The sequence below is a fragment of the Ailuropoda melanoleuca genome, chromosome 19 (genome assembly GCF_002007445.2).
Source record: "Ailuropoda melanoleuca isolate Jingjing chromosome 19, ASM200744v2, whole genome shotgun sequence".
Classification (NCBI taxonomy): Eukaryota; Metazoa; Chordata; class Mammalia; order Carnivora; family Ursidae; genus Ailuropoda; species Ailuropoda melanoleuca.
This window is the reverse complement of record NC_048236.1, coordinates 22267006-22293829: the sequence shown is the minus strand read 5'-3', so window position 1 is coordinate 22293829 and position 26824 is coordinate 22267006. Positions and strand designations below refer to the sequence as shown.

At 36.3% G+C, this 26824-nt stretch overlaps 1 protein-coding gene across 1 annotated transcript in view; it reads left to right on the top strand.

Annotated features, from left to right (window-relative positions):
- Positions 1 to 26824, top strand: part of LMBRD1 (LMBR1 domain containing 1) — a 117278-nt gene that overhangs the window by 33463 nt on the left and 56991 nt on the right. The window contains exons 5-7 of the mRNA XM_034647929.1: positions 1298 to 1365; positions 12413 to 12501; positions 15476 to 15549. Of these exons, the coding sequence (XP_034503820.1) occupies positions 1298 to 1365; positions 12413 to 12501; positions 15476 to 15549 (231 nt within the window). The remainder of the gene's footprint in view (positions 1 to 1297; positions 1366 to 12412; positions 12502 to 15475; positions 15550 to 26824) is intronic.

Here is a 26824-nt window from a genome sequence, read left to right as displayed (position 1 = left end):
TTAATAGGTTAAAGAAGAAATTGTATGTTGAAAGGTATTTGCTAAAATTGACCATTTTTTCTGATTTAAAGGAAAAAGCAGCATAAAAGGAATGTCTTTTTATTGAGTTACAGGAATATGTTTTATATCTATTTATGTTTTGTGTTTAAATACAAAAAAATGTATATATAGCTTTCACTTAAAAGCCAGCGTTATTCTTAATCATGTTTATTAAAACCTTAAAGTATTTGCATTAAGATTAGGAACAAGAACATAACAATATTCTAAGTGATTCCAAGTGGTAATCAATACAGTATGTTAGAGAAAAAATAAGATGTTTAAATAGTTATAAAGAAAGTCAAAATTAACTATTTGCAGGTACTATGTAACTCTGTATTTGTAAACCCAACATATGTAAGGTGAAGTGGGTGGTTAGGAATTTAATGTTAAAAATGGAATGAGATACATGCTTTCTCTTTTCACTTCTTCTAAAGTTCATCTTCCCCAACCCTTTGGTTGATCTTAAGATCCTCCTCAACCGTTATTTTAGGTTTTTTCCTAAAGATTAACTTAACTCCTTTATGAAGAATTTGTCATATGAAGCATGAATTTAAATTTTAGACTTTTAGAGACTTATTAATCTGAGAGACAAATAATGGGGTTTTTTGGGGTTTTTTTTGGTTGTTGGGTTTTTACTAATTTAACCTTTTTTTTGAGGTTAACTTTTCTTTCCATATTTAGAATATCCAGCTTTGTGTTTTTCTTTGTCTTTGGACAAAGATAATGATAAATGTTTTATATATTTATATATATGTTCTCTATATTTTTTATTTTATATAAATACAATATGCATTTTATATAAAATATGTACATATATAGACGCATGCATATTGAATATTTATTGTAATTACTATAACCCATTTTAATGAATTAGGGGCAGGGTATTGTAGATTCTGATTGCTTCCTGTTTGGGGGAATATATTAGTAAATATTCTGATAATTTTACTAATGATTATGCGCACTGAAGAATTGATTATGCTTTTGAGTGTTGATTTCCACAAGGTCTAATCATTGAAAAGACTTTAGAGTCTAGTGCGGTTTGCAAAGATAACTTATGATATGGCATCACATTGTTTTTCCTTAAATTTTAAGAATATTTTTCAACAAGGAAATTTTACACAGTTGACTATAAATGTACATTTGATGTGAAAGTACTGTCACACCGTAGCAAGAATATTTTATATTTTATTTATTTTTAAGAATATTTTATGTTTTAAAGGTCTTAGTAAATGGTATACTTTTTCCCCTTGACTTTCAGCAAATTAAAACGGCATTCAAGTATACGTTGGGATTTGCTGTAATTTGTGCACTTCTTCTTTTAGTTGGGTAAGTCTTGATTTTTTTCTCCCTGAAAATGGAAATAGCATAATAAAAATAAAGGCTCATTCAGAAAAATCTAGGAAAAAAATGTAAGAAAAAGAATAAATACCTTTTATATTGCCACCAAGCAATAACTACAGTTAACCTTTTTTATATATGTTGTTCCACCTAGACGTTTTTTATGTGCTCAGATACATGCAGAGTGCCCTTACCCCCCATACATATACCCTCTGTGTTATAATTTTACACAAATGTGATTTTATTTTATGAATTCTTAATAATCTACTTACTGACAGAGTAGTAAATGTAGAGTCATCAATTTTGACTATATTGCATTTTCTTTTAGGATACAACAATTTATTTAATCTTCTAGTGATGATTACTTGGACATTTATGATATTTGCAGTTTTTCCATTTTTATAAACAGCTGTTTGATGAAACCTTTCTGTGCATCTTTTTAGATTTGGTGCATCAGTCTTTAAATTTTTAAATTAATCTTTGTCAGTGAGTTCCCTTCTTAAATCTTTTTCCTTAAGGTTTTATACTTATATGAATAAAGTTTTGCATATTTTTTTATACATTTAAAATTTTCTCTTTGGAAAACATTTGTCCTTGTTAATGGAAGACATTTCTCCTTGTTAAAATAGGTTTTGATTCTTTTGTTTTTTTATGTTAGGAAATATGTGAGGTGCTAATTAGCTTTTAAAAGGTCCTTTTATAATTTGGTCTCAGAAATTTCAGTAAATAAAAAAAAGTGTCATTTATTGAATACAGTTTGTGGTGGAATAAATTTGGTCAGTAACCTTTTGTAGTTGTAGGAGTTCTTAGAATACAAATGCTTTATAATCAAGGCATATTTCCAGTACCCTTTGTCTGCCTTGATGTGTCATGAAAAAAGAGTACTTATTGAAAGGACAATTTTTTAGTAGTTTTTCTATTTAGCTGTTGAATATATTTTTAATTCTCTTTTGGCCTTTTAAGAAAGACAGTTATGTGAATTTGCTTTTGTTAATGTGAAGGTCTCTCATTTAGAAACCTGAATTATCTAGAACAGAGATCAGTAAACTTTTCTTAAACGGTGGTAAGTATTTTAAGTTAGAGGTCCATATGGTCTTTGTGGCAACTACTCAACTCTCTTGTTCCTTTATAGTAGTCATAGACAAGATGGAAACAGAAGGATATGGCTGAGTTCTAATAAAACTTTATTTACAAACAGAGGCAGTCAGTAGTTTGCCATCTTCTGATTTAGAATGTGACTGAGAACCATCAGTAAAACCACAAATCTTTATAGCAGCTGGAGTATCTGTCCCAGACAAAAGGTATCTGGGGATATATTTGTAAATTTACTTGTTCTTTTCATGACATATTATCTTCAGTCCTCAGTTAGATTTACATTTTGCACAATTCAGATAAAGCTTTGATTCTCTAGATGACATTTATTTAGAAGCAGTATACTAAAAGTTAAGCAAATGTTTTCTTGCAAATACACTAGTAACAAGAAGCAACAGTTTGACCAGCCATTTTGAACAATATAACATTCACTTACTTTATGTGCTAGTTATGTTCCAGATACCATACAAGGTGCTCCTGAAACAGCAGTTAACAGAAAAGACAACTCTTCTTCATGGAGCATACATTCAAGAGGGATCTAGAGGGGCAGAGAAAGAAAATAAACAAAAAACAGATTGTGTTGAGGTTGTGAAATGTTGGGGAAGACACTGATGAGAAGGTAGTATTTGAGAAGATATTTGAAGGAAGTGAGGGAGCCATGAATATATGTGGGGGAAGAGCATTCCAGTCCGAGGAAACAACAGATGGAAAGCCCTGAGGCAAGAAATTATCTGGCATGTTTAAGACAAAGTGAGGAAACTAGTGTGGCTGGCGTAGAGTGAATGAAGGCTGGGTAGCTGAAGATTCGGCCAGAGGTAACTAGAGCTGCCAGATTTAATAGGATATCATAGGCCATTGTTAGGATTTTGACATTTATTTTGAGAGAGATGGGAAGCTATCAGAGGGATTTTTGTCATTGAGTGACATAATCTGACATTTTGACAGGATTCCTGGATGGTGTTTTAAGATTTGACTTTATGGGAGTAAGGATAGAAATACGAGATCTGTGAGGAAGCTGTTGTAATAACTGAGGCAAGGCACGATGGTGGCGGTAGTGATTTGATTCTGCCTATCTTTTGGAGAAAGAGCCAGCAGGATATTCTGATAGGATACATAGGTGGGATGTGAGAGAAAGAGGAATTGAAAATGTACCTGCAGTTGGGCAAACTGCGAAGTCTTAGGAAAACTTCTCTCACTTTTGATACCAATTGCAACTTTGGGGAGTTCCTCAAACCACTCTCTGGTTTGATAATTCTCTAGAAGGACTCACAGAAACTGAAAGCAGTTATATTCATTGTTACTATTTATTATAAGTGAATATAGGTTAAGATCAACCAAAAGAAGAGACACATAAGATAAAGTCTGGGAGGATTCCAAATATGAACTTTCCCTTGTCCTCAAGATATGTTACTCTTCTGGCATTGATGTATGACTGTGTGCATGGAGTATTGCCAACTAGGGAAACTCACGTGAGCCTTAAACGCAGAGTTTTTATTGAGACTCTGTAATTTAGGCAAGTTGGATTGATTGATTGCCCACGTAGCCTCCAATACAATGGACTCCATGTGACCCAAAGTTCTCACCCGAAATCGCATGGTTGGTCTTTCTGGCCCACCACTTAAGATGTTACCAGCTCCTGCCCTAAACAAAGACACTGAGTACCTGCCAGAACCATGAGCAAAATTCACACCTCTTTTGGGCAAAACCAAATTGTTTGCTACACAGAAAGGGTGAAGTTGACATCAATTTAGATAGGCACATCTGAAGGAGGAGCAGGTTTGGTGGGGGAGTATTGGAATCTCAGTTTATTTCATGGTAAGTTTTATAGGCAGTCAGGAAGAAATGATGGGTAAGCCACCAAATCAGGCATTAGGAAAGTCGAAGTTTAGTCTCTGCTCTTCTAATAGCAATATCTAGCTCCAGTGAGAAAATGAGTTTTTTCTTTTGTAAAATGTAAAAGATAAGCTGAAGGATTGCTAAATATTATTCCCTGTGCCACCTCCTGTCTTTCTCAGTACTGCGGTCCTTTTGTAATTGAATTGATAATGTTGGCTCTCGGGTGGGTAATGGGTGAGAAGGAATGGCATAGAAAGCACCCATACAGGTGGAAGGCTTTGATTCAGGTGGAAAAATACTTCCTCCATTGTTAAAAGAGTGATAAAAATGAGGGGCACCTGGGTGGCACAGCAGTTAAGCGTCTGCCTTCGGCTCAGGGCGTGATCCCGGCATTATGGGATCGAGCCCCACATCAGGTTCCTCTGCTATGAGCCTGCTTCTTCCTCTCCCACTCCCCCTGCTTGTGTTCCCTGTCTCGCTGGCTGTCTCTCTCTGTGTCAAATAAATAAATAAAATCTTTAAAAAGAAAAAAGAGTGATAAAAATGAAAAGAGGTACAAGTGGGTTCTTAGGTTTTGCATGCAAATGAAAGAATTCCTCTCTGATTGGCCTCTATTTTCTCATTGATAGGAGGCCTCTTGCATTTTTCATGGCAGGGGCTTGTGATGGGGGTACGAGGCAAAATTTGAGTCAAGGAGGAACTGTGGGATCAGGCAGTAATCTAGTTATAGGAAGGAAGTTATATGAGGAGTGGAAATTGAGCATCAGACTAAATAAAGAAAAAACATAAATAGCATGTATAGTGCATTAATCTTTTCAGAGTGCTGTAAATAACAGATATTTATGTTCTCACAGTTCTAGAGGTTAGAAGTCCATGATCAGAATGTTAGCAAGTTTGGTTTCTGGTGAGAACTCTCGCCCTGGCTTCTGCGTTCTTACTGTGTCCTACATGAGCTTTCCTGTGTGCTCTCACTGGGAGAAAGAATGCTCGCTTGTGTCTCTTCTTCTTCCTAAAGGGATTCAATCCCATCAGACTAGGGTCCAGATGCCATTACATTGGGGGTTAGGCCTTCAACAGTAATTTTTGGGGAACAGATTCAGTGCATAACGTTTTTCTCTGGTCCCCCAAAATTCATGTCTTTATTTGCATATGCATTTATCCCATCCCAGCAGCCCCCAAAGTCTTAATTGAGCGTCCTCTGAGTCCAAAGTCTCATCAAAATACCACCTAAATCAGGTATGGGTGAGACCTGAAGTATGATTCATCCTGAGTCAGAATTCTTGCTTAGCAGTGAACCTGTGAAACCAGACAAGTTATGTGCCTCAAAGATAGAATAGTAGGGCAGGCATAGGATAGACATTTCTGTTCTAAAAGGGAGAAATTGGAAAGAAAAAAGGGGTAATGGGTTCCAAGCAAGTCCAAAACCTAACAAGGCAAATTATATTAGATCTTAAGACTCAAGAATAACCATCTTTGGTTGGATGCTCTGCTCTCCAGGCCCACGGAGGGGCAGGTGGTAGGGTCACCACCGTGGTCCTAGGTAGTGACCCTGCCCTCTTGGTTCTGGGCATAGGTCCTTCCCCCTCGACTCTTTGTAGTAGTTGCCTGGTGGCCACAACAGAGGAAACCGAGGAGGAAGCAGCCTTGCCCCCTGGGCCTGTGGTGGGAATGGCAGCCCTGATGATAACTGAATTGCTTTTGGATACTTTTTGTTGAAGGATAAAGTATGTTCTCAGCTAAATAATTCTGTCACCCTGTCCTGTAGAATCCCCAAAATCTCATAGCCTACCTTATTTTGTGCCATCTCTGTTCCCTTTATTTCAAATTGGCAGTGTCCCTGCTAGTATCATCCTACCACTATTCCTGGCTTCTTCTGCCGAGATGGTTGATTAAACCCATGGTTTCAACCCGTACTCCTCCCCTTATCAGATGGTTGTTCAGCCACACTCTTAGCACAGGCTTCATCATTCTTTTACAATATGGGTGGACGAGTTCCTTCACCTTACTTCTCTCCTCTCACATTTTACTGTAAACAGTAAGGAGAAACCAACCAATTCCTTCAACACTTTGGTTAGAATCCTCCTCAGCTAAATACCCAATTTCATCTCTTAAAAGTTCTGCCTTCCACAGAACCACAAAAAACAGTTGAGCCAAAGTCCTTACCACTGTGTTACAAGTTATCTTCTTTCTTTTAGTTTCCAATAACATGTGAGATTTCACCAGAATGACCTTTAGCATCCATATTTCTACTAACATTCTATTCATGATGATATATGTCTTCTCTAAGACAACAGAGGCTTTCTTTATAACTCTTCTTTTTGAGTTCTCCCTCTTGCACATTGATATTTTTATCAATAGCCTCTTTGTTAAAATACAAAATTCAAATGAGTAAATTTGAAGATCTAGTTGACTTTTTCAGCAGTTTGTGAATTGGGCAGCATCTGATCTAGCAAGTAGAAAGGAGCTCTAAGGAGTTATGTAAAATGGAAGATTTTTATTATAAGTAGAAGGAGGTGAGATAAGGAAGTTCAAGAGGGAATTGTTTCAAGCAAGGTCACCTTCCCTGAGGGCACCTTCCTATTAAGCTTATCTTACTGATTAACTCCACTCCTGGGAGAAATTGCTGTTAGGTTAGGTATTAAATCTTGGTGGGGCTTAGCATAAGTGACTCCATTTGGGGCTGGCCTGCCTTCCTTTCCTTCCTTTCCTTCCCTCCCTCCCTTCCCTCCTTCCTTTCTTTTCACTTTCAAGGCAGTCTAGGCTTTTTCTGGCTTGCATCTTAAAACTCTTCCAGCCTCTGCTCATTACTGAGTTTCAAAGAGACAGCCACATTTTTAGGTTTGTTACAGTAGTAATCCACTTTATGGTACCAAAATCTGTATCAATCTACTTGGGCTGCCATAACAAAATATCACAGACTAGGTAGCTTAAACCCCAGTGGTGAACATTTATTTTCTCACAGTTCTAGAGTTCCAGAGGCTAAAAGTCCATGATCAAGGTGTCAGCAAATTTGGTTTCTACTGAAGATACTTGGCTTGTAAATGGAGGCTTTTTCACTATCTCCTCACATGGCCTTTATTTTACTCTGTGCTAGCAGGGAGAGAGAACTGTCTAGTTTCTCTTCCTCTTCTTATAAGGACACCAATCCTATTGGATTAGAACCTTATCCTTAGGACCTCATTTGACCTTAATTACCTCCTTAAAGGCCCAATATCCAAATACCATCACACTGGTGGTTAGGGCTTCAACATATGTATTTTAGAGGGATGAGTTGAGTCCATAACACTAGCTGAGAGGCTGCAGTTAACACGGAATATTTGAAGAATAATATAAAACACATAATGTGGATTTTTTTTAAAAAGGAGAAACCAAGAAACAGATTATTTATTTGACAGAGAAAGAGAGAGAAAACACAAGTAGGCAGAGCAGCAGGCAGAGGGAGAGGAAGAAGCAGACTCCCCGCTGAGCAGAGAGCCTAATGTGGGGCTCCATCCCAGGACCTTGGGATCATGACCTGAGCCAAAGACAAATATTTAACCGACTGAGACACCCAGGCGCCCCCCCCCCCTTTTTTTTTCTAGAGAGAGAGAGAGTGAGTGCTTGCAAGAGGGGCAGGGGAGGGGTCGGGGGAGGGAAAGAGAGAGACAAACCCAGAAGCAGATTATTTGACAGAACACAAGTAGGCAGAGCAGCAGGCAGAGGGAGAGGGAGAAGCAAACTCCCCGCTGAGGAGAGAGCCCAACGTGGGGCTTGATCCCAGGCACCTGGGATCATGACCTGAGCTGAAGACAGATGCTTAACTGACTGAGCCACCCAGGTGCCCCTCTTTTTTTTTTTTTTTTTTTTTTTGAGGGCCACAAGNGAAGCAAACTCCCCGCTGAGGAGAGAGCCCAACGTGGGGCTTGATCCCAGGCACCTGGGATCATGACCTGAGCTGAAGACAGATGCTTAACTGACTGAGCCACCCAGGCGCCCCTCTTTTTTTTTTTTTTTTTTGTTAGAGAGCACATGAGGGGCAGGGGAGGGGCCGAGGGAGGGAGAGAGAGAGAGAGAATTCCAGGCAAGCTCTATACTCAGTGCTTAGCTGGACAAGGGGCTTAATCTCAGGACCCTGAGATCATGACCTGAGCCAAAATCAAAAGTCAGATGCTCAACTGACTGAGCCACCCAGGCGGCCTACATATAATGTGAATTTAAACTCTCACCCTCTTCAATTAAAAAAAAATATATGATGTGATGTTTCGGGTGTTTGTGTAGGTAAGGGACAGGCTATGATGTTAGCCACATAAGTAGACTCCGGGTCTTATAAAGAGCGTTTAAGAAATTTTGAGTTTTATCCTGCTGAGAAATTGAAAGACAGTGAAGATGTGTATACATTTGTGTGTGTGTGAATGTGTGAAAGTAATTATATATGAATTTATTCTGAGAGTTACAGCACCATGAGGGATGCATTTGAAAGGGGCATTTGGGAGTTGGGTTGGAGAAATGAAATATTTTACATGGTAGATAGGAAGACCAATCATGTAATCATTGTTATAGTTCAGGTTACAGATGAGGATCTGAACTAGAGTAGTTACAGAGAGAGCAGAGAGGAAGGAACTGATAAGCTATTTGGAAGATAAATATGACTGGTGATTGGGTGTAAGATGTGAAAATCTTATTTTCTGTTCCACTGAATTTATCATTTCAGTTTCATATCTACTGAAATTTGTTAGCCTTTCCTTTGTCTTTTCCTTAAGAGATAATCTGTATTAAACTAATAGAGTAAGTCAGATTGGGTATAAAGTATTTTTACTAAGCGGTTTTTCAGTTTTACTGTTTTTAAGATTGAAGAGAAATTTATAACTTTTTGAGGCTCCAGGTCTTATCTTGATCTAGTATGGTGTGTTTTTGAAAGCCAAGATTCTCTTTATGCATTTTTATTTTTATTTATTATTTTTTTTTAAAGATTTTATTTATTTATTCGACAGAGATAGAGACAGCCAGCGAGAGAGGGAACACAAGCAGGGGTAGTGGGAGAGGAAGAAGCAGGCTCATAGCGGAGGAGCCTGATGTGGGGCTCGATCCCATAACGCCGGGATCACGCCCTGAGCCGAAGGCAGACGCTTAACCGCTGTGCCACCCAGGCGCCCCCATGCATTTTTATTTTTGAGAGAGATTGAGATTGAGAAAATATCTGTATTTTCTACCACACAGATCTTTTTTTTTTTTTTTAAAGATTTTTTATTTATTTGACAGAGATAGAGACAGCCAGCGAGAGAGGGAATACAAGCAGGGGGAGTGGGAGAGGAAGAAGCAGGCTCATAGCAGAAGAGCCTGATGTGGGGCTCGATCCCAGAATGCCAGGATCACGCCCTGAGCCGAAGGCAGACGCTTAACCGCTGTGCCACCCAGGCGCCCCTCTACCACACAGATCTTATTATACTCTTACTCCTGGTTACTTTACTGTCATCATCATTCAGTAAATGTCTGATAACCTTATTAAATGCTGCCATCTCATCACAATTGCTGTATCTATATTCAAGACACATCTGACTTTAGTTTTAGTTGCCTTTGCATCTGTTGGGAGATATTCCTTTCTCTTTATAGGTCTTTGTCTACAGGCTGACATTTGGCCAGTGAACATTAGTTTGCCCCTTCGGGTTGTTAAGAGGTTGAATGCTTGTGTATCAGTCAGCTGCTGCTCTTTCTTCCTGAGTCTTCTTACCCCATGCTGGGCCCATTTAAAGGGTAAAGCCTGGCTCAGCAGGGTCTTCCAGAATTAAGGCCAGTGTGTCTGTTAATGAGTTTGTATCTTTGCCAAATTGGTTGTGAAATATTTCGAATATTATTGTTCAGGATATATAGATGAATTTAGTTATAACTCTTGAATTCAGCCTGTAGATGTTTCTCTTAGTTTATGTGAAAATATTTCACATCTGTTTCTTAGATTGTACAATCCTGGTGACAAGATTCTCCTACTTGAGGAGAACCTTGCTTTGGGGTTTGTACTTTTGTTACTCCCTCTAGTTCCTACATAAAAGTAAGTGCTAAGATGTTAACTCTGCTGGATCTCCTCAAAATAAATATTTTCCTGAAGTCATTCTGACAGTAGTTTGGGTCATTTGACCTTTAAAACAAAGAAAAATTTTTTTTGTCATGGAAAGGTCTTTGTTAAATTTTGAACTGCTGAAGAGTCCAGCTCAAGAGTTTGAACATGTAAGTGTCATCAACAACTAAGAGTTAATTTTCTTCCCCTACTGGGCAGAACTTTGGTTACCTAAAATTGACATAGATAATAAATATTCTAAGTATGAATACTATTTTTAGATATTTTTAATACATATTTCTATTTTAAGAGTAAAATCGGTGATATTTTGTACAAAATAGAAGTTTTTTTCCCGTACTCATAGAATTGGTCATTCCCAACTAACAAATTCAAAATAAACTTTTCAAAAAATATATTTATCTGTAAAAAAAAAAAAAAAACAACTGTCCAAATAAAATAGAGGGATATTATATAGGTAGGTTTTTGTTTTTTTTGGCTTGGTTTATACTTTTGTTCAAATGCAAATAAATAAGTTAATATCATTATAGAAGTATAATTCGCAAGAGGTTGTTGTTGTTGTTGTTGTTTTTAATTCCACCTCACTGCTTTTATTTGTTTTTGGTCTTATGGCCAGAGCAGTGATGAACTTTTTATATTTATTGCTCTAACTCTGTGCGAGTGATCACTTTTCTTTCTGAAAGTGGTGTGAAATAAGTCTCCAATATTAAGAGTGTAGTAAATGCACATCAGTGCAAATAGTTAGAAATTTAAATAACCTCCTGACATGCTCTGACCATTCATCTTCTTTTAAGAATAAGTATCAGTAGTACCAAGGAGTAAGGGTTTAAAAAAAAAAGAATGATTACTTTGTTTTACTTGCACACGTTATTAGGTACTTACTATATTGTTGATCTCATTTAATATTTCCTCTTTACAAAAGAGGATAGATCTTTGTGCTTTGTTTACAATTAAAATTAGGTTAGAAAGGAGGTAGCAGTGGAGTCATTTTCTTACATTTCTGTTTGATTCTCCACATACACAATTTAAGGGATACCTAGACCTTTACCTTAATCTTGTTTCTGACTAGATACTAACGTGATACCCACTTTCTTCCTTCCTTTCTCTTTCCTTTTTCTTGATTACTTCTTCTTTCCATTTTTCTTTTCTTTTCTTTTTTCTTTTCTTTCTTTCATCTCTGTCTGTCTGCTATTTTATCCCAGTTTAAGCATCTAGAGTAAGTCCTAGGAAGCTGTCACTGTTATTTTTATGATGCCCCTTCAGCTGTGGATTGAAAAGTAAATAGAAACTACTTTCATTATGTATTTGGTTAGAATCTTGAATGACATAAAAAAAAATGCCAGGAAGAAAGTAAAAATTACTCCTAGTCTCACAATAAGGTATTTACTGTTCATTTTGGTATATTTCCTTTCTATTCTTCTCTATGCATATAAATATATTGAAATTATTACATATATTTATATTCTGTCGTTCTGATTTAATACAGAAATTCTTAACCTTTTTTGTGCTATGGGCCTTTTTTAAAATATCATCTTCAGCCTATGGCTCCTTCTCAAAATATTCTAAATGCAAAAAAAAAAATACATAGGACTACAAAGGAAACTAGGTATATTGAATGCAGTAATAAAACTATTAAAATAAATTTATAATATGGTAAACACATAGATAGGAAACCTTATCACACCCCTCTGTATGTGGTGCGATTTGATTTGTTAATTTGTGAGTGTGTGGTGGGGGCAGTTGATTTTTGGTTAAAAAAATTACTAGAAATTGAGTTTTCGAGGGGCGCCTGGGTGGCTCAGTTGGTTAAGCATCTGCCTTTGGCTTAGGTCATGATCCCAGGGTCCTGGGATCCAGCCCCTTATCAGCTCCCTGCTCAGCAGGGAGCCTACTTCTCCCTCTCGCTCTGCCTCTCCCCCTGCTTGTGCTCTCTTGTTCTCTCTTTCAAATAAATAAATCAACAAAATCTTTAAAAAAAAAGGAATTGAGTTTTAGACCATTGCCTTTTATTTAAATTTTTATCTTTACAGCCATTAACCAGATTTATTTTCTTTTTTGTAGTGCTTTTGTTCCTCTGAATGTACCAAATAACAAAAATTCTACAGAGTGGGAAAAAGTGAAGTTCCTGTTTGAAGAACTTGGAAGTAGTCGTAAGTATTCTTTTTAAAAAATATTCATAATAGTTCATATTTTATGACTCTTGGGACTTTCCTCAGTAGTCTGTTTTTACAGTGTTAAGAATTTAACCTCACCGTTCTTTTGACTTGTGGTTAAAAGTGTGGTAGAAAAATTGGGAGCCTTGTGTTGTTAAGACTCACTTCTAGCTATTATGTAATTAAGTCTCTTCATACAATTACCAAGTTGAAACAAGAATATAATCTTCAAAGTATTTTAGCAGTGAAGGTCTTATAATTTCTATGTGTTTGTTAATTTACTTGGGATTATATGGAATATGTTAAAGGAATGTGCTTGATATATTGTTTTTTATTTTTAATTTTTAATCAATGAGAGAACTACCTATTGCTGTTTGATCATCAGTAAGTAATTTTTATGTTGAATATAAAATACAGAGGTTTCATATAAATGAAATAATATTTTATTATAAATTTACCTCACCAAAACATTTTGGAATTGCTTTTCCAGAAGTTTTCCTTAACTGTATCAGTGTGACTTAGGTTTTTAGAAGGAAAAAAAAAAATAGGCAGGTTCAGGAGGTTAAGAAAGATGCTCAATCATTGAAACATACGGTTGATATTAGAAACTGATGTCACATAAGAATGTGTATCTTATTACTCAGAATTTCATGTGCATTTAAGCTTAGTAATAACTTTATTTTCAAAGAAACCTAGAATATTTATTTTATAAACCTGAAAAACATTTATTGCTTTTGTATTTATTGTTTTTAATAAGTACTATACAGTCTTGATCAGCATTTCTTTTTCTTTATCCAGATATAATATTAAATGATGATTGAATTAAGTCTTGGAGTCCTTGCTGTACAATATCTTAATTTTCTTGCTTTCCACTTAAGATTAGATTGTGTAAATTGTGGTCCATTAATATCTTGCTGATACTAGCAAGAACTAGGATAGCAGTCCGGCATCTTCTAATACTGAATTGTCAGGATTTATGTACCTGATCCCATTACTGAGAAGTAAATTACTTCTTTTCTCATAGTTAACTCCTTCAGGCCTCTTGAGTAACTACTCTTCTGCCTTAAACATTAAATTATACTAGTCTTTGAGTATTAGTATAACTTGAAGTGGTAATTATATAGGAAGCATTATTCTAATTTCTGTAATCTCATGCTCTTTAGTCTTAACATTATTACTTTTATCTCAAATCTTTAGCACCATATTCTAGAGTACATTTTGCTTATAGGTATTAGTAATATTAACTTTTTTGATTGGCCAAATATGTTAACATAATACTCCATTTTATCAGTTGTAGGGTACATGTTTTCCCACAATTTTTATTTCTGATAATGGGATATGTTTTATAAGTGATAGTACCTTAAAATTGCTGTCAGCTAAATACTAGATCTCTCCCAGTTTTTTTTTTTTTTAAGATTTATTTATTAGAGAGAGAGTGCACGAGCAGGGGGAGGGGCAGAAGGAGAGGGAGAAGGAGAGGCAGACTCCCTGAGTAGGGAGCACAACACAGGGCTCTATCCCAGAACCCTGAGATCATGACCTAAGCTGAAGGCAGATGCTTAACCGACTGAGCCACCCAGGCACAATTCTCCTAGTTTTGTTTTTTTGTTTCTGTTTTTTTTTTAAGATTTTATTTATTTATTTTAAAGAGAGGCAGCGAGAGAGGGAACACAAGCAGGGGGAGTGGGAGAGAAGAAGCAGGCTCATAGCTGAGGAGCCTGACGTGGGGCTCGATCCCAGAACGCTGGGATCATGACCTGAGCCACCCAGGCGCCCCATACCTCTCCTAGTTTTATGAACCCTTTCTGTTGATAATTCTAGTAAGATCAAGAAGGTAATAGCATCAGAATGTCTTTGATTTTATAAAATCTAATATTTTAGTTTTACAAAATGAAGGCTTAAAATTTAGCGTTGCATAGTTTGTGAATTTGTTTAATAATTTGCTTTCTTCAGGTGTTATATAAAACTGAGAAATGAGTTTTAAGAAGATAAATGATTCTAATTTTATCGTTATTCATGAAAGATTAATATACATTAAATTAAAATTATATTTGGTTCCACAGGAACTGTGTTTTAAATAGATCAAAACAGGTTCAATGGGACCTGTATTAAAACTGAAAAAAATAGTATTACTCCCATTTATGAATATTCAAATTTACACAGTATTTCTTTATATAATCTAGTATAATTATTTAAAAGTGTCACTCTTGCCTCTGACTTATTGGCCTCTCTTAAATAATTTACTATGTCTAACTTGTTAACATAGTATTCTTGTGTTGGTACTTTGTTTGAATTTATCTTCTGTTTGTGTTTGCTTTTTATTTGGTTTTGTTTTTTTCCTTCCAGATGGACAGTCTAGCTCCTTTCAAATTAAAGAATGAAATAAAACTCTTTAAGATTTGGTTTTAGGCTATGTGGTGAAAACTTATTTGAAAATTAAGAAAGAAACTAGGAGTGTCAGGATTGAGGACAGAGGGAAGAGAAGTAGTCAGTGTCAGTGGCTTTCCTATGTAATGTTATTTCTAAAGGACTGCCATTCAGAAAGCATAGGACAGTTTTTTTTGCCACCTTTTGAGCATCTAATATTTTGCTGATTTCTTTTTAGGCTCAATAATTAGATAATTTTTCTCTTTAATTTTAAGAAGTGAAAGAAGGAAAATCTTAGTTCAAAAAATCTTTTGTGAATCAATTTGCGAAGAGCCCTTTAAAAACTCTTTTCTCAGGGCACCTGGCTGGCTCAGTCAATAAATTATGCAACTCTTGATCTCAGGGTTGTGGGTTTGAGCCCTGTGTTGGGTGTAGATTTTCTCCACTTGGAGTTGACACTTCAAAGATGAGGTAATATACATTGGGTGTATTCCTTCAGAATGTATAAGAAACCCAGTTTTTATATCTTTATATTGATTTTTTGCATATAAACATTTGAATAGTAAATGTGTACATTTTTAACAAAGTTCTGCTTCCTTTGCAGATGGTTTAGCTGCATTGTCATTTTCTATTAGTTCTCTGACCTTGATTGGAATGTTGGCAGCTATAACTTACACAGTAAGTGTAATGGTGATGATTGAGTTAAAATTAAGAAATTACTTTATGAAGCAATTTCGTTTTACCTTAGTCATGTATTCAATTTAATTATATTTTCCTCTTTAATATTTTAGTACTTGCTTCATTTTCTTAAGTTTTCTTTACTGAAGAGGAGGGTAAATTTTTAACTACTTAGTTAAATCATTTTATCTGTATCTTTGAAATTTAATATTCAGAAACAAATTTTATAAGTTGTGAACCTTGAAGATGATTATATATTATGCAGTAGTACATGTAGTGATTTATAAGCATATTAGAACTCTGAACTGTAGATCAGTATCTTTTACTGATGCAGTAAATTCATCCTACTTGGGTATATAGAGTTTTTAACGTTAGATATTTTATATAACATGGCATTTCCTTAGTATATAGAATCTAATCTTACACTCTGAGAGGCTACATTGTTTTTTGTTTTTTTTTTTCAGTCTTTCTGGAGATAGTAAGTTATGAGTCATAGCCTGCCAAACTTGTGTGCAGTCTGCTTTTTTGAGTTTTTTGCTCTAATTTGAGGAAAAACCAACAATAAATGCTTCTTACCTACCTCTTGAAAGAGAGTAGTGTAGGAATCTTATCTAGAACCTTTTCAGATTGAGTTTATGTTTACAGGATTCCTAATCCTTGCAGAAATGGGAAATACTGGTTATAAGGAAAATATTTCTGGGTATTGTTCCAATATATCTTTCTTTAGACATGAAAGAAATGGGCTTTTACTGTGATAGCAGAATCTAATTTTGTTACATAATTATTCGAGGGTTATCATTTAGAATAAAAGCAATCTAAAATACATGCATTTTAATATCTGTCAGGTGCTTATTTGGATACTCCGTTTTATTTATTGGCATTTTGTCCATGGATTACTGCATAAGGAATTTGTCATACTATTAGTGGGTAATTATCCTTCCATCTCACAGAATATATGTGTGCTATCTTATTTTTTTGTCTTTTTTTTTCCTTCTTTTTGGTGAGAGAAAGAGTGTGAGTGGGGTGGTGAGGGGCAGAGAGAGGAAGAGAGAGAGAGAGAATCTTAAGCAGGCGCTATGCCTGGTGTGGAGCCCAGCATGGGGCTTGATCCCACAACCCTGAGATCATGACCTGAGCCAAAATCAAGAGTTGGATGCTTAACTAACTGAGCCACCCAGGCACCCCTCTTTGTCTTTTAAGAAGCAGGCACAAATTAACAACAAATTAGGAGTTCAACTTGGACTCTAATTGCTATTCTGTGATTGATGTGTTAAGGTGATTTTGCATTTGTTTTTTGACCTTCCTGGGTCAGTGTCTTTCCCATTAAAGAGAATAAAAAAATAATGCCTTTTAGAGATTTTTGAAAGTCAAACGATACTGTGTAAAAGTGCTTTGAAAACTATAGGAAAATGAGTATATAACAGTTGGTAAAAGATTAGTCAGGAGAAACAAATGGAAAAAGAGGAAACCAGTAGGTAAGGTCTAAGGGTCAAGAACAATGAAGGGTCTAAGATTTTACCCTACTTGTAGCCTGCCACAGTTCTGTGGTTCTGAAGATGCAAGACTTCTGGGTCAAAGACAAAGACCTTTATATTACAGCAATAACAGTAGCCCTAGCATTAGCATTTTCTTGTGCTGTTTTCCCGCCCGTGGGGCAGTGTGAAATGCACCAGATGGTACTTTGATATAGAAGAGGACCTTGAGGGGCGCCTGGGTGGCAGAGCGGTTAAGCATCTGCCTTCGGCTCAGGGCTGATCCCGGCGTTCTGGGATCGAGCCCCACGTCAGGCTCTTCCGCTATGAGCCTGCTTCTTCCTCTCCCACTCCCCCTGCTTGTGTTCCCTCTCTCGCTGGCTGTCTCTATCTCTGTCGAATAAATAAATAAAATCTTAAAAAAAAAAAAAAGATTTAAAAAAAAAAAAAAAGAAGAAGAAGAGGACCTTGAACTTAGGGAAGCTGAATCTTTTACAATGGACAGTAAGTCTGCTTGCCCTTTGCTCCAGAGGAAGATGCTGTCTTTGTTTTCCAAGGCTATTTTTCTATATAAACATTCTTTAAAAGATAGTATAGAAAAAAATGAGCATTTGTGCCTGGTCTGCAAGGTGTGCAGAAATGAGAGACCCATGGAAGATTATCTTCCAATAGTCAAATGGTATTTGCTATGAAAAAAATAACGCAGTATAATGGAATAGACAGTACTGGAGGCTGGTTCTACTATAAAGTTCGGGAGTCACTTCTCTGACACTTGAACAGAAACCTGAGTAGAGTGACTGAGCCAGCCATAAAGGAAGAGTAAGCGCAGAAATCCTGAGGTAGGCACATGTATGCTGTGTTCAGATAATAGCAAAGAGGCAAAGCCAGTGTGGCTGGAGCTCAGTTAACAAGGGGAAGGAAGGATGGCTGAAGTTGAGATGAGAAATAGCCAGAGGCTTTGTTATGTAGAGCCTTATGCACCATGGTTAGGATTTTGAATTTTATTTTGATTGAGATTAGAAACCATTGGAAGGTTTTAAATGGAGAAGTAATAGGATCTAACATTTTAACGCTATTACTCTGGTGGCTCTGAATTACATAAGCTGGGGCAGTGATGAGTGGGAGTGGGAAAAGTGTGTGAAATTATTAAAATTCTTTGAAAGAGAGCTTCCCTGTAGGAACGATATTATTGTAAAGTAAATATTTTGAACTAATATTTTATATTACTCTCACTCAAACTGTGAAGATTATCATTTAAATAATCAAACTAAATAGAATAATCATATTGACTTAGTTAAGATATCCTTAGATATCTTTTTTAGATATGCAGAAGGCATTGATAAACAGAGGACTTTATGATGGGGCCTAGGTTGGGAACCTGAAAAACATAGAAGGTATGCTGAATAGGTAGGGAGGGGTCCCTTAAGTCCTAAGCCCAGGGAAAGGGTCCAATGTAACAGCATAGTAAGGTCATATTATCTAGGAGTTAAATTTTTTAAGTAGCATAAGCAATACAATGTGATCCTTGGTGGAGAGTCTTAAATGTAGATTGTTTTTAAGTCTGTGGGTCTCTTGAACTACTTTTATTATCTAAATTTGCTCATTTCTAAACTGGGAATAATGTTTAATAAGATTTAATTAAGATTTAATTAGGATTTAATTGAGAAATTTACCAAGTCTTGGAATTTGTTGGTCACCCAGTAGTCACTAGTAGCTCAAATTGTTGAGTATTCACAGTTTAGTATGGTTTAAACTATAATTCACAGCTTTTTCCACATCTTGCAGTGAAAGTAAACCAGATGCTAATAGCAGTTGTGTCATGATCATTGAGAAGGTGGTTTATGAAGAGATGAGTAAGTCAAAGGAGGTATTCAAAGTTGGGTGGTAGTTACTTGGGGGAGGGGATGGATAGACAAACATCATTTGAATAGCACAAAATGTGCTCAGTGGAAGGATGTTTTGCTACCAAACCAGTCTGGCCGGTTTTACTATCTAGTGTGTATAGAGGAGACCCTGTTTAAGGGGAGAGCATGGCATTTATACCTGAGTGCTAGTCATGAGTGAAAGTCTTTATGTAAAATCTAATATCTGAACCCTAGCTTCCCCATCTGTAAAAATGGGCCATTAATACTCAAACTTTATTAAAAAGCTAGTCGAACATCAACTGTTTTTAGATTGCTGGTTTTATTGTAGAGAGGTTGGTTAATAGTACTAATTATCATATTTGCTTGCAGATACAAATTTTTGTCCTAACTTGTTATAGAAAAGCTTGAGAATTGAGCTTTTCACATGGGGGAGTATGGAAAGAGGGTACAGTATATATTCATGGGACCACAAGAGATTTATTTATTTTTTTTTGTGAGAGAGAGAGAGAGTGCATGCATGCCCAAGCAGGGGAAGGAGCAGGAGGAGAGGGAGAGAAACTTAAGCAGGCTCCACCCTCAGTGTTGAACCTAAAATGGGCTCAGTCTCATGACCCTGAGATTATGAACTGAGCTGAAATCGAGTCGAATTCTTAACCAACTGAGCCACCCAGGCGCCCCAAGAGATTAATTTTAATTAAAGTTCCCAAAGTGGGAAGTTAATACTTAGAGTTCTTTGACCCTGAGTGTAAAGAACTAATTATTAAAGATAAAGTTGTGTCCACCATAGACTCTCTGTTAGTATTGAGACCAGAAAAGTTATTGTAACATGTCAGTAGAGTGTGATTTTCTTAGCTACCCATTATTGTTTAGTTTAGAAACTAGTTGATTATTTAAATTTTACCAAGATTATATCTACTCTACCATGTCTTAAGGGATAAGCCAATAATTAGGCACTCAATATTAGAAGAATGTCAGACAACATACAGCTTGCCTATTGTTTTCATCTTAAATCTAAAGGGAATGCTACTTTTTTAAATAAAAAAAAAATAAAACCTCTAGACACAAATATTTATGTAGATAGTTTAATTTTTTGGTGCCACCAAGTGGGGAAATGTTGAATAATGATACTTTCATACAAAATGTATCCTATGGACCAATGAAGTGCCTATAGAAACAATGACTACTGAACTTTTTATTATATACACGTTTCAGTAAAAACTTGACCATGTTGTATGTACATACATATATATATTTATATGCGCACACACACACATATACACACACATAACATTATACTAATACAGATACATTTCATAGAAAATATAAAGTAATAGATTAAAGAAAGTTAAAGTGATAAATTAAGGATTCAGAAATAGAAATGGAGCACCGGTTTTCAGTCATCTTTGAAGAAAGAAATGCTCTTTAAAAGTCAAATTTTTCAGCCTTCCATGTGGTACTATGTTTCATTGAATCTATGCCACTGATTGTAAGATGTACCTGCCTGTGCTTTCTTATCATTCATAATTTTTGTTTTATATTTAGTGCAAATTTTTTAGACTTATATAAATACTTCTATTTTTTTTTACTTCTGTAAATACTTTTTAAAAACTCATATTATACATAATAAGGAAAATATGAGTGAAATATATTGGAAAGGTGTTCCTTAAAACTTCACATTTGGGATCTAAGTCTTCTGAATCACTTTTTTAAATTGGTTATCCATGTCCCATGTTTTACTCTACAAGGTGGTTTCTTTTATGCTGTCAAGAGAATTGATGATGCAGCTTTTCTTAAGTCCTCCACTCTTGTCTTAAGAATTTTCTTTGAAGCTGCTAACATACCCATTTGTTAACTGTAAGCTGTTTTTGTTGTTGTTTCTTGTCTTGCCATGTGAAGGGCAAATGGAAAATGGCTTTTACTTTGGGTATGTTCCTTAAGCTTATAAAGCCCTTGGTTGTTGCTTTGTAAGAAAATACGGAATTATGCTCCTTTTTTCTTTCTTTCTTTTTTTTTTTTTAAGACTTTTGTATTCATTTTGAGAGAGAGAGCAAGAGCAGGCACATGTGGTAGGGGCAGAGGGAGAGAGAATCTTAAGCAGACTGTGCTCAGTGTGGAGACCCATGCGGGCTCCGTCTCGTGACCTGAGCCGAAACCAACTGTCAGATGCTTAACCGACTGAGCCACCCAGGTACCCCTGCTCCTTGTTTCAATAAATATTTGCTTTACTATTTGCTCCTTTGTTCTCTTTCTCCTTACACGTTAACTTTTTGTTTCAATGTCAAATCACAGTACTATCTTAAAGACATTTTAAGTGGCAGTTAAACTCAGTCGTGGTAGCAAGAATGCATGTAATTCAAATAGAGAAGTAACTATAATGTAACCAGCTGTGACCAAATTTCTGACCATGCAGGTAATGACAGCTATGTCATGACTTCTGTATAGCCGGTGATTATAAGATACATCCAAATTTCAGTAATGTTAAATGTAAGAAAATATATATGTGTCTTGGAATCAATGAATATTTAAAGGAGAAATCTTAACTGAGTATGTGTTTAATGAATTGTTTCATTAGTCATAAGCTCATACATGTCCTTGAATAATAGGTGTTACAAATATATGCCAGACACTTAACGCAGTCTACAAGTAGTGCTTGGTGTTGAACCTTTACAGTAATCCAAGGATCACAGGTTGGAAATTATTATTCTAGATATTAGAGAGGTACATAGGGAAAAGGTGCTGTTCTAAAGTGGGCTGCGTAAGAGGGTATTAGAAATGTTGAGATGCCGGGTGGCTCAGTTGGTTAAGCATCTCTCTTCGGCTCATGTCATGATCCCGGGGTCCTGGGATGGAGCCTCGCATCAGGCTCCTTGCTCAGCAGAGAGCCTGCTTCTCCCTCTGCCTGCCCCTCCCCCTGCTTATGCGCTCTCTGAGCTCTGACAAATAAATAAAATCTTTAAAAAAAATTACCTTAAAAAAAAGAAATGTTTGTAGTTTGATGTATTCTTTCAAACATTTTAGATTTAATACATATGGTGATTTATTTCTGGAACTTGAACAAATAAGATTGGAGGCAATTATGACCAACCTAGAAGCATTTTAAAGGATATAATCTCTTTAGCCTTGTAGATTTTCTGATAATTCACTAGAGGGCAGTAGTAAAGCAATAAAAGTTTTGTTTCTGAAAAGGCTAGCTTTTTTATACTTTTTTTTCAAATAAGTCTGAGGCTAAATTCAAAAGATTATTATTTAAAGACCTAAGGTCTTTAAAGACCTAAATGTCTTATGTGATGTTTTATGTCAGTTTCATAATCTAAATGTTACAGTTAAATTTCCTGATAATCATTAAACATGCAATCTAAAAAAAAGCTAAAAGGTAGCTAATTCAAAACAATGACAACTTTCTTTTACTGTTCTTTTCAGACTTAAAAGTTCACAAAAAGATATTGTATTCTGGTCCCATGTTCCCACAAGGTGTTTCCAAGGATCTGTCTTTATTTTCTAAGATTTTTGTATAAAGCTATTTAGGAATTTAGTCAGCTCTTCTAATAAATATATAAATTCCATGTAAGGAAATAAATTCATGGGAATTAAGATTTATTTTTTTAAAACAATTTTTGGTTAAATAATATTAGGAGAAAAGATAGGAGAAAAAATAATTGAGACCTGGTTTTTACATGCCAAATAGTCCACTGAACACAAAATAGTTAGATGTACAACATAGAATTGCTCTGGTTGACATAGTAGCAGGTCCCTGTGTGGCTGCCTGTCTTCTAATCCCCCGTAGTGGCCTTAAAGGCATCCACCCCAAATCCTAGGGTGTCCTCCCAGAGCCCTTTGAATTCTAATTAGGCCTGTGGATCTTAATGAATGTTATTTACAGGAGTGACATAATCTGACGTGGGTCCTAGAGATTACTTTGGAAACAGTGTAGAAGATAGATTTATAGAAAATGAGACCAGCAGATCAGGAAGGAGAATTTAGATGACCTTATATTTGACAGTAGACTCTAAATAAGGGCCACATTGTTGATATTGACTAGAGCAACAGATTCCTTGGGAAATAATATTGAATACTGAGGTTCTGTACTTAGGGATCAAATCCATCTAATAGAGATTAACAAGCATTGGGGTAAAATAAGCTTCTTTGGAGGTGTTTGGGAGGAGAGGGAATTTATTTGGGCATAAACTGTGTTTAGCAAAATATTTTTGCCTTGGAATTTGGTTTAACACAACATACGTGTGTTAAAATGATATGTGAGTGTGGATAATTGGTATATAATCATTATGTAATACTGCTTATTCATCAGAGTCTTTGAGTGTTATGTTACTTTTTTTCAGTGTTTTAAAAAGTTGTGGAACTACTAGAAGAAACAAATGGATCAAATGATTATAGGGTTAGGAAAATCCTCTAAGGAAAGTTAGAGGAGCTGTGGGATACTTTGGCTTCCATAGGCTTTTTTATTTATATTTTCAGTTTTTTAATGATATGATATTTTATATTCTTTCCTTTTTATACTTTACCAAGGTCATTACAAGTATAAATTTGATAAGATTTGATTAATTACAAGAAAGTTACTCTGTCTAAATTAAATTTTCTTCTAATGTAAAACAGAATCTTCTCTTTCTATTTTTTCCGGAGGGGGGGCAGGAAGGAGGGGAGATGATGGGGAAATCATGAGAACATTAACTTATGTTTTAACAATATGTGAAATGCAAGCTTTTAAGGTATTTCTCCATTAGAAAATACAAGGATTTGAATATTGGGTAAAAAATTCATAATTAATTATCTAGATACATTGTGCTATATATAGTTGATATTACCTGATAGGACTAGTCGATTTGTGGGATTTCTTTTTGGTCATGTTCTTTGCTCATATTCTCCCTTAATTAAAAAAAAACAAAACAAAACAAACCATGGAGGGAGTTTCAATAAGAAGTGGCATAAGAAGGAGGGAGTGGCATTAAGAAGACCCTGAACGCACCTTCTTCCATGGACACAACAGACTTACAGCTATATTTTGAATAAATTTTTTCTGAAAACCACCTGAGAACTTGATGAACAACAGTTCCACAACAAAAGACAAAGGAGACACATCAAGTAGTGTAGGAGAGTCAAAGACATGGCCTCATCCCCAGCCCCATCCCAGGTGACCCCATAATCAGGTATCCCATAATAAGGAACTCTCCGTTGAGTAAGAGGATTGTGCCCCCTGTCAGTCATCCTGACCCTAAGGGCTATCACTGGAAAGATGACCCCCCCCAAACATCTGGTTTTGAAAATCAGGAGAATTAAGAGAGGGAGAATCAGAACTATAGGTAACAGAGATTCTGCTCGTAAGTGGCTTGTGTATAAACCTGTTCTCCCTGAGATCCAGCACAAAAGCAACAGATTGAAAAGTGCCTACACTGTAAGTGAGGGAGAACCACTTACTCATTTTAAGGAGGCTGTGGCAAAGGCAGGGACCTGTAGACACTTTATCTGGTGATGTGAGCATTGATGGAGTCCATTTTTGGAATTTCATTCTAACTTGCTGGTGACAGAGCAGATGAGTGCCATTTCTGGTGCTCTCCCTCTAGCATGCAAGCACTAGAGGGCATATTCTGCCCACTTAACCCTTAACCTGGCTGGCAAGCACCCCACACCACACAGCATCCCAGCTACAAAGGGCCAGGCTAGTGTCCTGAGCCCTATTCTCCTCACTCAGTGATTAGGCTGCAAATGGGCCAGATGAACACCATGACTCCCATTTTCCCCATGAAGCAGCCAAGCTGCAATTGGTCCAAGTGGGTGGCCTAAGTTCTGCCCAACTGATGCAGAGAACCAAGTTGTAACTGGGCTGGGAGAGTGCACTGAGCCCTGCCCTCACTGTTCAGCACCCAAACCACAACCCAGTTGGTCCAGTGACCTGAGTCCCACCTTCCCTGTGCAGCAGCTGGGCTGCAGCTGGGCTGGTAAGCACCTGAGCCCGAGCCCTTTCCTAGCAGCAGCCAAGGTGTAATTAGCTTCCAGAGACACCCTAAGCTCCACCTAATCAGCATAGAGACAGAGCCACAACTGTGATGGGCAAGCAGCTGGAACCCCACTTTCCCTGCACAATGTCCAAGCCACAACTGAGCAGGGTGAGTGCTCTTGAGCCCTGACCTCCCCAAACAACAGTGCTGGCTCTATCCCAGCTGGTGGGCACATGCAGCCCATAAGGTGGTTGCCCATATGAAGTGTCTGGCTCTGATGGCCAAGCGAGATTGCTCTAATGGCCCATGTGAACCAGTTTTTACACAAGACCACTCCTTCAAGACTGAGGGAGGTAGCAATTTCACCTAATACATATAGACAAACAGAGAGGCAAAATGAGGAGATCAAAGAATATGTTCCAAACCAAAGAATGAGGCAAATGTCCATTAAAAAAAAAATTAATGAAAGGGAGATAGCAACCTACCTGATAAAGAATTCAAGTAATGATCATAAAGATACTTAGCAATGTTGGCAGGAGAATGGATGAATACAAGAACTTTAGCAAAGCTACAGAAAATATAAGAAAGTATCGAATAGAAGTTACAACTGAACTGAAAAATACAGTAGAGGAGTTCAGTAGCAGAAAGGATAAAATAGGAGCGGGAAGGCAAAGCTTGAAGACAGAGCAATGGAAAACATCTGGACAGAGCAGCAAAATGAAAAAAGAATTAAAAGAAGTGAGGATAACTTGAGGGACTTCAGGAACTATTCATCAAGTGGGATAACATTTGCATTATAAAGTTCCCAGAGGAGATGAACTAGAGAAAGGGCCAGAAAAAGTATTTGAAGAAATAATGGCTGAAAACTTCTCTAATCTGGAGAAGGAAGCACTTCCAGGTTCTGGAAGCCCCAGGAGTTCCAGACAAAATGAACTGAAAAAGAAACAATCTCAGATACATTGTAATTAAAGTGGTAAAAGATCAGAGTGGAAATAATATATATAAATAATATATATAAATATATAAATGAAATAAGTATAACAATAATAGAGAAGTTCAATGAAACAAAGAGTGGTTCTTTGAAATGATAAACAAAATTGACACACTCATCAATAAATAAAATCAAAATCAAATCTGAAATGAAAAAGAAATTACAGCTGATACCACAGAAATAAAAAGGATCATAAGAGAATACTATAAACAATTATATGCCAACAAATTAGACAACCTAGAAGAGTTGGATAAATTTCTAGAAACACAGTCTTCTAAGACTGACCATGAAGAATAGAAAATCTGAATAGACCAATTACTTAGTAATGAAATTGAATCATCTACAAAAAACTCCCAAGAAATAAGAGGCCAGATCTAGATGGCTTCACACATAAATTTTACCACAGATTTAAAGAAGAGTTAATATCAATCTGCCTGGAACTATTAAAAAAAAATTGAAGAGGAGGGAACATTTCCAAACTCATTTTATGAGGCCAGCATTACCCTATTACCAAAACCAGACAAAGACACTGCAGAAAAAGAAAACAGCAGGCCAATATCCCTGATTAACACAGATGGTAAAATTTTCAAGAAACCAAAGTCAGTAATACATGAAGAGGATCATACGCCATCACCAAGTGAGATTTATTTCAGGAATGCAAGGATGGTTTAACATTTGCAAATCAGTCAGTGTGATACACCTCATTAACAAAACGAAGGGTAAAAATCGTGTGATCACCTTGATAGATGCAGAAAAAGCATTGACACAATTCAGTATCTATTTATGATAAAAACTCTCAACAAAATGGGTATAGACAGAACATTCCTTAACTTAATGAAGGCCATAAATGACAGACCCACAGCTGACATCATATTCAATGGTAGAAAGCTGAAAGTTTTTCCTCTAAGATTAGGAACAAGGCAAGAATGTACAGTCTCGCCACCTTAATTCAGCATAATATTAGAAGTCCTAGTGACTGCTGGTAGGCAAGAAAAA